The 11,455-nt window shown below is 31.2% G+C and overlaps 1 protein-coding gene across 5 annotated transcripts in view; it reads left to right on the top strand.

Annotated features, from left to right (window-relative positions):
• Positions 1-146: 146 nt before the first annotated feature.
• Positions 147-11,455, top strand: part of LOC106065675 (extended synaptotagmin-2-like) — a 34,571-nt gene continuing 23,262 nt past the window's right edge. For 3 of the 5 annotated variants that reach the window (XR_008773718.1, XM_056004447.1, XM_056004445.1), the window contains exons 1-12: positions 147-568; positions 2,537-2,578; positions 2,834-2,971; positions 4,118-4,191; positions 5,050-5,116; positions 5,346-5,435; positions 5,898-5,953; positions 6,742-6,862; positions 7,029-7,128; positions 7,961-8,117; positions 8,342-8,390; positions 8,498-8,587. Coding sequence is in view for 4 of the 5 variants with exons in the window: in XM_056004447.1 (XP_055860422.1) it covers positions 284-568; positions 2,537-2,578; positions 2,834-2,971; positions 4,118-4,191; positions 5,050-5,116; positions 5,346-5,435; positions 5,898-5,953; positions 6,742-6,862; positions 7,029-7,128; positions 7,961-8,117; positions 8,342-8,390; positions 8,498-8,587 (1,269 nt within the window). In the remaining variant the exon portion in view is untranslated. The remainder of the gene's footprint in view (positions 569-2,536; positions 2,579-2,833; positions 2,972-4,117; positions 4,192-5,049; positions 5,117-5,345; positions 5,436-5,897; positions 5,954-6,741; positions 6,863-7,028; positions 7,129-7,960; positions 8,118-8,341; positions 8,391-8,497; positions 8,588-11,455) is intronic. The other 2 variants (XM_056004444.1, XM_013224558.2) reach the window with 1 other exon arrangement.

The raw sequence follows: 11,455 nt of genomic DNA, 5'->3' as shown, positions 1-11,455 counted from the left end.
TTCTTGACTAGATTAATTATCATATGATAATATGTGTGCTAATCTGTATAATTATAAGAAATGACAAAATTAATGGCGAAAATATTGTAGCAACAAAAATAAATAAATAAAACTAAAATGTTGAAATGGAACAGGCTTCTGCTAATTTGATTTCAAATTCGGGGAAAAAAAACAACTTGTAGGAAGTTTTTGTTGTTTGTGTTGTGAATGTGTGTTGTGTGTCATTTCAGTTATTTTGTAGATATTTATTTTAGATCTTGATAGATCTATTTGATCTACCAAAATGCCAAAGCGTCCCAGCCGAAAAGGCCCAAGAAAGGCGGTCCTAGAGGATACTCTGTTAATGACAGCAGTTACTAGATATTTTAAACTTGCTGGCGTTGTTTCTGCAGTTTGGTTTGTTGGTTATTTCAAATTTTCGGTTAGCTGGTTATGGCTTTTGCTGGTTGTTTATATTTGGAAGGAAAGGCATACTAAAGAAAGGCAATATAAAACAGCTATATCACAGCAGCTTTCTACTGATGAGAAATCTGTAATTCTTGCTCGTGTTGAAGATTTGCCTTCATGGGTGAGTTAACATTTTAAGAATGAAGAGAATCTAGTTTACAGTAATTAGAGTAATAGTTTTAGACATCCTTCCTGCTGTAGTACTGACATACTAGTACCTTCTTTTCTTCATATAATCTACACTCTAGGTCTAGTCTAGTTCTTATTCTAGATCCGATCTATATGATGACGATGTCTGGCATGTACTCAGTATTAATCTATCTAGAATTTAGAATCTAGTATTAAGTTTTAAAAAGTATGTCACATGTCAATGGATGCAGACACTAATTTGGTTTCTGTAGTAAGAGTATCTTTAACTCTTATCTTATAAAATACAGATTTTACATCAAAAAAAGAAAATGATTATGTACTATGTGTCATGCATGTTAACCAATGACTTAAATTCTGCTAAGTCATCAATTGGTTTTCCTGGCTGGCTCAGGTAATCTGACAGGTTTCTCTCATTCACACTCAGCCAATCAAGAAACTAGTGAAGTTATATATATACAAATGTTTAGTCCGGAAAAAAAGAGTAACTTGCAAAGCCAATCAAGTAACTAGTGAAGTTAAATACAAATGTTTAATCCAGAAAGAGAGAGTAACTTGCAAGCAAATAGTATGTCATTTTTGTGAAAATATGCAAAAGTTTTTATGCCTGCATGACCAAGATATGCCTATACAATGATATACTGCAACTTCATTAAGTTTCATAAATGCACATTTGACAAATAGTTTGATCTACAAGTATACTATGATTATAAACATAATGACTAAGATTAGCATTCAGTAATCATGTAGGTCAGGGTCCCAAGCTAACAGAATGCAGAAAATTAGTTCATTTAACAAGTCAAGTACTTTACCACTCAACCAGCATGCTACTCAATTTGATAGTGCATTGTATTAAATACATGTTTTTTATGTCAACAAATATTGTAATGATATATTTATATTGAGTAAAGGTGTTCTCTTTTAAGATCTGTCAATTCATAAGATTATTGATATTAAGTTTAAAGAGAAAAGAGAAGTATACATTAACTTGAGTGTCTTATTTCTACAACTACTTGTTATTAAGTTCTTAACTGAATGTGCAACATTGAGAGATTTATTTTTTATATATCTACCACTTAAGTCAGCATAAAATCACTTCCCTTATCTTGAGTGCATTGTAAACTGTTTACAGAGTTTATTGACCCAGATAAGTGTGTCAGAGTTGGTGCATATGGAGTTGAAATTTCACTAAGGGCTTATTGAAATAGGGGGAAACACATCTTAAATAAATAGAATTTTTAGATTCCATCCTCAACACAATATAGCTTTAGTAGAGACTACAAGTTTATTGAACCGATCAACTTTTGTACATTAATAATTCTATGTTAAAACTAAGGCATAGAAATAGTTTGTAGGCTTGTTACTTTTTATTTCACTATCAATTCAATTTAATTTATCAATAATAATGGCAATAGCCCATAAATCTGTTTATTAAAGGGAAATAATATTTAAAACCAAGCAAAATTTTTAAAATCTTTTTAAAAGCATGGCTTATCTAATGAGAAACAACACAAAATCATTCTATATATATATTAATACTGCAGGAATAAACTCCCTTTTTCTATATAAAACAAAAAATAATTAATTACCAATAATTGATTTGTTAGTTGCTTAATTTTTTCTATTGATTCGTGTATTGTCATTGGCTATGAATCATTCTGCAAAATTTCAACTTAATTTGAGAATGGGAAGTGGGAGTAAAAATGAGTACCATATGTAATAAGGAAATTAACCCCACATATACAACCACTTCTCTCAATAAGTAGCATTTATTTCCCCTTTTCAATATCAAAAATAATAAATATTTACTAGTCCATTTTACTTCAGATTTTAATATACAAGTTATATAATAACATTTGAAATTTAAAAAAAAAACAAAAGACTTTTGAAAATAAAATATATTTCTTTTAGTGTACTAATTATTTATTTCAATCTACACCAGGTTCATTTTCCAGATGTGGAGCGAGCTGAATGGGTCAATAAGGTCGTCATTCCTTTCTAATAGTTTCATTAGTTTTTAACTTATCATAGAAATAAACTAATATGTCTTTGTTTAAAATTAGTTTTAGATATGATTTGTAATGATTTTTTTTTTATTTAAAGCAATTTCTCTAAAATGATATAAGTTTATATTTGAGACATTTTAAAATCATCTAATTATTTGTTTAAATGTCTCATAGTACTTTACAATAGTTAATAAGTGTTCATGTTTTGTGCACCTTTGAAATATTCCTTACAGATTCTGTATCAGCTTTGGCCATATATTGGAGAATATGTTGAAATCATTCTCAGAGAAAATGTGGAGCCAGCCATTCGATCAAGCCTTCCAGCGGCCTTTCAGTCCTTTAAATTTAGCAAAATAGATCTTGGTGACATAGTAAGTATTCATTGTTTGCATAAGTAGTTTGTATCATGCAAGAAAGGGACTGGTTGTTAGGGTTATGAATTGCTGTTGGTTAAAGCAATGTTTAGTTGTTTATCACACCCTTCTCTAGGTAACAAAAAATAGCATCTCTGGTGCCAACATTTTCATCTTTCTAATATAATATCAATTCATTTTGTGTTTTATATTCCTAGCTGATTCTGTAATTAGCCAAATTTAATTTTTAGGAATTATAATGTCAATATAATAATAAACTTATGAGGTTTAGCAAGTTAAATATAAAAAAATACTTTTGATTTTATAAATCTCGATTATGTTGAGTAAAACTGCATCAATTATTTTTAATCTATCATGCAATTAATTTTTAATAGATCTAGACAAACAATAATAAATGTTTGTGGTCAGAAATATTTTGTTAATTGTTTTTGTTTGTGCAACTTTCATACTTATAGCATTCTCAGTGAGCTTTTGACTTTTACCTTTTTTTAAGTCTTTCCATCAAGGTATTTAGTGACCAGTTGCCTTTTCCCTGTTTCTTGCCATCGTCAAGGTCTCGTTCATTCATAAATAATTTCTTGTCATCAAATTTTTTTTCTTCTCTTTCTTTTTCTTGTACACTATTTACTGAAAGGTCTAAGTAAGACTATAGAATCCTTGAGCAAAACCTTTTTTTTTTTTTTTTGTACAATGGTCAGCGAGTCTCAGTTTTGTCCTTTATGTCCTCATTTATGTTGCTGTCTACAAAATTGATGCCAAATAGGTATATAAATGATTTTAGCCCAAGACTAACTGACGTAAAAGAAATTAGAATAGTCCTAGTAGGGAATCAATCCTGTCTAGGTGTTTAGGGCTTCATATATATTATATTTGTCATTCCAAATTGTCTTGTAGTTTTGTGTTACCAAGTTGTTGTTTTTTCCATCCAGGATATCTAAGTTATCAGCAGTATGCAAGTTTGTTTTTGTTCTGCTGATGATACTGTAAGCTCTCTCTTTGTCTACTTCAGCATCTTTTATATTTCTTTCTAACAAGACATTGACCAGGGAGAAGTAAAACAAACCTCACTTTGACTTTGCTTTTGACTTATCTATAACTTCCTTTTCTGTTTTGTTTATCTATTGAATGTTGCTTTGTTCCCAGCCTCCTCGTGTGGGTGGTGTTAAAGTTTATTCTCAAGTGAAAAGAGATGAGATCTACATGGACTTAGAAGTTAAGTATGTAGTATTCTTTTTTTTTTTAATTAAGCCTTTTTTTTTATTATTAAATTGTTTTCATCTTGCTTTTTATTTATATAGTCTCTAAAGGTTTCTTCTTCTTCTATCCAGCTTTTTGATTCTGAACTGTAGGCTCTTTTGTATAGTCTCTAAAGGTTTCTTCTTCTAGTTTTTTTGCTGCTGTAGGCTCTTTTGCAGTCTGTGCCAGAAAAAAAGCTTGCTGTATTTTTCATTTGTTCAGGATTGCCATACAGAGTTTTATTTATATTGGGTTGTAAAGGTAGTATGGTCTTCCTAAAGTGGATTAAAATGGGACTTTCAAAGAGGATAGGATTCACAGTTTTGAAAGGGTGGGCAGTGTCACTGAGGGGTGGGTGAGTAGGATTTATTCTGTAAAGGTGATAATTTAAAGGTGTCTTAGTTGGAATATTATAATATTGTAGAGGAGGAAATTGATACTATCCAGTTTGTTTGGTGTGGTCAATTTATTTGTGCATAGCTCTGCCCTTGCTTCCTGATGCCCACTGGTATAGGCCAATCCTCCATGTAATTGCTGGCTAACATCGACTTGTGAGGTAGTTTACTGGTCTGTCTGGATGACCCTTTTTTGAAAGTCTATCAGCCTTTTCATTTCTGAATAATGCCTATGAGCCTTCTGATCCATTATAATAAAGTAATCTATAGGACAGATGATGGTCACATGACACCCTCCATTATAATGTGACTGTTATATTAAATTTTGATATTATATGATGGATTGTCATGATTAGTGTTGTCAACTCATCTCTTGTGGTTTTGCTAGTCACTGCTCTTCTTTAGGTTTAGAATTGATGTAGATTTTGTTTTTCATGTCCACAGCTATAGTAGTGACTCCAATATAGCTGTCAGTGTCAAAGGCATTAATGCTGGTCTTAAAGATTTGAGGGTACTGTGTTTATCCTAATTTTTTTACAATAAAAATATGAAAGCAATATTTAGGATACATTTTTATATATTTTTTTTGTATGTTAAGTTACACACAGAACTAAACAGTATAACATTGTGCTTATCAAACCATTGTTATTATAGGAAACTATGTACCAGCTATCCCTTAACAGTTTACTTTTTTTCATTTTTAAATGTCTCATTTTTTTTTTTTTTTAATCTTCTTCTAGCTCCATGGCATACTGCGTATTGTTTTTAAACCACTCATAAACAGCATGCCTTTAATTGGAGGAATACAAGTGTTTTTTCTGAACAACCCAGTAAGTTTTTGTTGTTTGACCATATATTTGATACTGTCATGGGAGATTCAAGTCTAATTAGTTTAGCACTTGGCAGCTTTGCAAAAAAAAAAAGCTTGAGTTTTTAGTGAACATGAGGTTTCTTACCTGATTTGAGTGTGTCCTTGAGACCACCCAACTGATTTGATGCTAGTAACGTACAATCCTCATCAAACCAGGATCAGAAATAGGTCATCACTCATACAGCACGCAGATCTAAAAAAGAAACATTAGTTTGTTTTTCATATGTGATTTTAATTCCAAATAACTTAAAAATTTGAGGGCAGACAAGACTTTCATGCGACACAGATAATCCGAATGATTAGTTTTTTACAAGATATTTTCTACATAGAATATAAATTAAGACTTTTTTTTTGAACTTTTATGTCAAATGCAAGTTGGTCTCTTGAGGAAATAATATTTTTTATCTATATATAATTTCAGGAGTTGAACTTTGACCTCACAAGTCTTGCTAATGCTTTTGATTTGCCAGGCTTGAGGTTTGATTTGTTAACTGTATCTTTTGCTTTGTTAACATCACTTGAGAATTATAGAACTCTGTAGTGTTTGCAAAAAAGGGTGCGAAATGCCTATGAAACTCTTAACCAAAAGAAAGAATTTCTGCCAGAGGCAAGGAAAGATAGATTGCCTCTTTACCCAGCCAAAAGTCCATCATCAACTTTGTTGTCATTTAATCACATTTGTTTTGCAAGGTTACACCTAGAGCCATTGCTTAGTTCCTTCTGACTTAGTAAGGCTGGAGATTGAGCCCCACAAGAGTCTTATTTTACTCCTACCATGTACTGCTACAATAATAGTGAGAAGTCTGCCACCTCAGTGTGAGAAGCCTGCCACCTCAATGTGTGACCCAGAGGGTGGCGGATGGGACAAGAGTTATAGGGACTTTCTTTCTTCCTATCCATAAACAATGTACTACTAGGTACTGTGGTTATGTTTTTCCACATTGTCTATCCATTTTCACTTATGAATATTTCCTAGGTGTACCACCATAAGGCTGGAAAAGAGTACATCTGGTTACAGTTACAGTTTTGAAGTTGACACTTTCAAACAAAAGAAATACTTACATAATGTTTTGAGAATGATTGGTCTAGTATTAATGAATTAAATTCTTACTTAAAAATTAATAACTTCTGAAAAGAAATTGACTCAAACTGTCATTACATGAATTTTTTATATTAAAAGAATTTTTAAAAATCTTTTCTAATCTACCCAGATAGCTCTTTTTTATAAAGTTACATTCAACAAACCAATTTCTTTCAATCTACAGTGATATCTTACACTCAATCATTCAAGAACAAATAGCTAACTTCATGGTGTTGCCAAATCGTTACCCACTTCAATTGATACAGAGCATAGATATCAATAAACTACGTTACCCACTACCTCAGGTATAACTTATTTAGAAGAGTATCTTATGTTATAAATTACAGATGTTCCTTAAAGTTGAAGATAACTATGTCCTACGCATTTTCATGTGTCAATTTAGTCACGCACATTTATTTAGAGACTTCATTGTATATGTCTGCATTAGTCATTGTTGTAATGTATCCACAGGGAGTAATTAGAGTCAAAATACTTGAAGCTAAAGACTTGAAAAAAGCAGACATAGGATTTACTGGCAAAGGAAAATCAGATCCATATGTTGTGATCAGAGGTCAGTAGTAATCAATAATTAGTTCAAGTTCGTTTTTTTGACAACATTCTTTTTTTGCTTTACTTTTGTTGTTTTTAGTTGCTGTTACACATTTTCCTATTCTCTGCCTTTGTGTTATGTATATTTCCACCTTGTTCCCTAACTACTTAGGTGATATTTCTCAAAGACATTTATATTTTGCTGTTAAAGTTTTAAATCTTTTTTTTTGTCCATGATCTCCTCAGCTGTTTCAGTCTAATTGTATAAATGATTGATTTATGATCAATATTTTGCAAGATTCCTTGTTTAGAATATTCTTTAAGCTCTTGAGTTCACATATCTGATTTTTTAGATTTAAGTGTCTTTTGTGTCTTTGTTTTATCTCAATGAATACCTAGTGTCATGCTCATCTTCACATTGAGTTCAGAAAGACTGACAAGCATTTCTGTAAACAAATACACTGGCCAACAGGGGATTATTCAATTGAATATTTAAAGAAAGTGTCAAGAATCAATGTGGTTTCTGGAACAGTCTTTTAAAATGACTTAGAAATAGACTGAGCCAGATTTCTTGGTGTTAAATCAGTTCATAGTCAGTCAGAGCTATCTTATTATCTGTAAATTTGACCAATACTGCTTTTTATATTTTTTTTCCGTGATATCAAATTCATTTCATCAAAGTTTGGATTTATATTCTATTTCTGTGGATTAATTTTCAATAAACTTAATATTGTATCACTTTAGACTCTACAGAATCTGTGTTGTTGTATCAGAAATTATTCCAATTCTTCAACTCTGCAAGAAAACAACTCCACATAGCATGCTTTTTATTTACTTTTTTCCCCCCTTTTCAGTGGGAGCTAAAGAAGTCAAAACAAAAGTCATCAGTAACACAGTTACCCCTGTTTGGAACCAAACATTTGAGATGATTGTGGATGCTGCTGATGGTCAGCTACTTTACCTTGATGTTTTTGACGAGGACCCTGGCAGTAAGGATGATGACCTTGGCAGGTAAGTTAAACATTTTTTTGCTAGGATTGTTCTTCTTAAAACAAAAACAATTCAACTCAATAAGGGTCTAACTGTGATAAAAACTATGCAGTTTTACTTCTGCTTTGTTGACTCATCTGATTCACTTCTCAACACAAAAGTGTACCATCAGCATGGAAAGATGCTATACAAAAGTAATAATAATAATGAAGAATATTTATATTAAACTATGTTTTCTGTAACAGGGTGAACATGGATTTGTCTAAACTTCGTGAGAACAGTTTTGCAGATGAGGTTTGATATTTGTTTTTATTTGTATTTATGTAGAGGTGATTTAATTCAATCATCTACAGTTACCAGAAGTTAAATGTTTACTTCTTTTGTTTTTTCTCATATAACAGTGGCTCCCACTTGAAGAAGTCAATCAAGGCATGATCCATGTGCAGCTAACTTGGCTGTGGTTAGCCAATGATCCGCTGGAGCTGGACAGGGTCAGTTGTATTTTCTACTATAATTTTTTTTTTAAAATAATTGTATTTATGTTAGATAATATTATTAATTTGTTGCAATGTTTTTTTTAAACCTAGCCGTTCTTTATAGTGTAAATGTTTTATGATACATATTTGTGGTATCTCAACTATACTTATCTTCTCGAGTCCAACCCACATTGTGATGGTTGATATTCTGATTGGTTGTCATTATATTGATATAGAAATGCATATGATGACCTTTAAGAACTTTTTTATTTTAACTTTGGATCAAATAACTATAATTTTAAATAATATTACTTGATTTTAAGCTTTTTTACATATTTTTTTATTATATTTTTTAAAAATTTCCTTTATTGTCCTTGGTGGCTCATTTTTTATGTTATTAACTCCTTCTCTCCATAATTATTTTCCTTGTTGTGACTGAATTATTTATTTTACCCATTCCTAGTTCACTGCCCTTTTATGATTAAACTTCAAAAACTTTTTTGTTTGTCATCAGAAAATGTTATATTTGGTATAAAGGGGAACTCATGCTCTTTTTATCTAACACAATTAAATTAACTTAATTTTGGGTTACCAACTGTGGAAAAGTCTCATTGGATCTAGATCTAGGTAATATATTATGATCCAAATTGAAATAAACATATTTTTTTATGAAGCGATAAAAACATTTTGGGAGGAAAGAAAATGAAACAAACTTCTTTTAAAGTATCAGCGGTAATACAGTTGACTTGACTGAAATGGTACGGTCAAATCAACGATGGTATTGTTGATTTGGAGGAAAGAGTTAATGGCTCAATTTTTAATGTCCTTACTGTCTCTGAATATGCTATTCTGTTAACTTTCCCCAAATAACTTTTTCTTTGCCTTTACAAATCCATTTGAATCAGTTCATTTAAAATGCATTGCTCTTTGTTATGAATATCATTGTGTTATGAAGGAATGCATACTATTCAATTCCATGTTGCTAACTCACCACTGTATGTAGACCATGCACATTCATATTGTGATCATGCTAGTCTCAACTTTCACTACATATGTATATATAATATCACATCAATATAAAATTTGAGCAATATCATAGATTGGCTGAGCATTGTCAAGGCATTGATTACCTTTTCATTGGCAAGGAAAAGATTAGCATTGGCAGGACTTAACATTTCAGGGCATTGATTAACTCTTGTCAATGAGAAAAATCTTTATAAATGAATGCTAAACTGTTAGCATTTAAAAGCTAAATAATAAGAGGAATGAATATCTTGTCTTACTTACAAACACACTTTGGCCTTGCGCTATGTAACAATCTTGATTGAGCTAGTTAGTTTTATCAGTTGCTGGTCATCAGTAATTCAAGTGGATTTGAATTTTAATGACTTCCTGTTTCAAAATATATGCATCAGACCAGTCTTTTGAATGACAACAATCACAAGTAAATAATTTGGCTATCTGTTTAAATAACCTATACTCTTTGGACCACAGTTATCAAGTAGAGTAGTTTATTTATTAGGATGGATTATAATTATTGATACACCTGACAAAAAAATATATACTTCGATGTCATTGATGATGAAAAATCTATTTAATGATTACTTTTTGTTTCTATTAACTTTAAGTGACTTTTAAAGAAAAAAATCATGAAATCTTTTTTTTTAAGAATCATACTTTAAAATTTGCTTCGCAGTACATATGCCTGGTACCCTTTCTGTTCCATTAGGAACTCATTTTTTTGCCTTTTTGTCATATTCATTTGTAAGTCCAGATGTAAATTTCTTGTTCATACATTTGTTCTTCTTCAGTTGAATAGTTGGGGCACCACTCAAGATCTGTTGACTGTCTTTCTCCATTCCTCTCTGTTTTGCCTTGGATGGAATTTGTTTCAATGACAAGCCTGACCATTCTTTATGTTTTCTTCCCATCACTTTCTCTGTCTGCCTCTTCTTCTTTTTCCTGGTACTGTTCCTTGAAGGAAGATACCTTGTGGTATGGCCATAGATTTTAAGTTTGCATTTTTTGACATTATTTAGCAGGTCATCATGGGGTCCAATTGCTGTATTAATCCTGTTTCTAATCTCTTAATTTATGATGTGGTCTTTGTAAGAGATATCTAGGATCTTTCTGTAACATCTTAATTCCATTGCTAGAATCCTCCTCTCTATGTATTGTTCAACAAATTCTACAAATTCTTTCAAATAACTATCTTAAAGCAGAAAACATTTTTATGTTTTAAGGTGACATACCTCAGTTCTGAATGGGAATTATGTAATTCCTATTTTTTTAGAAAGGATATAGCTATAGAAACATAGCTAATTCCTAATTTAGCATGGGCAACCTTTATTGTTGAAGTAACAACCTCTCTCCCTACATTGTGAGCTTTCAAAACTCCATTAACCACTTTGCTTATAGCCCAATTACTTCAAATATTTTAATGTTTTTGTGAATGTGTCATTTTGTTTCATGTGGAAATGCATTTGTCAAAAGTTCTAAAAACAAAGGTATGAGACTCAAAATCAAAGCAAATGTCAATTAATTTTTGTTTTTAAAGTCTTAAATTAATCCAAGTGACAGAAAATATCTATTGTAAAGTAGAGGAATTGAGAAATAATAACAAGTGCTTATTCTCTACACATAATGCACCACCACAGTGAACAAATATTACCTTGGCTGTTTGTTCAATTCTGTTTTGTTTTGTTCTTTTTTTTTTCAAATTTTTTAATGATAAAAAATATTCCCAATGGGATGGCTTGACTACTTTCCTTCGTCTACTGGTTGCTGTGATGGTAAGTAGGAAGTGTACAAGTATTACATTATTTTTTTTTTATTTCTCTTCTTTTTTCCCCCTTTGTATTATCAACATTTCTGAGCAGCGTT

This window comes from Biomphalaria glabrata, chromosome 11, assembly GCF_947242115.1.
Source record: "Biomphalaria glabrata chromosome 11, xgBioGlab47.1, whole genome shotgun sequence".
Taxonomy (NCBI): Eukaryota; Metazoa; Mollusca; class Gastropoda; family Planorbidae; genus Biomphalaria; species Biomphalaria glabrata.
The sequence above is the reverse complement of the archived record's forward strand: the minus strand, read 5'-3'. Positions and strand labels throughout refer to the sequence as shown.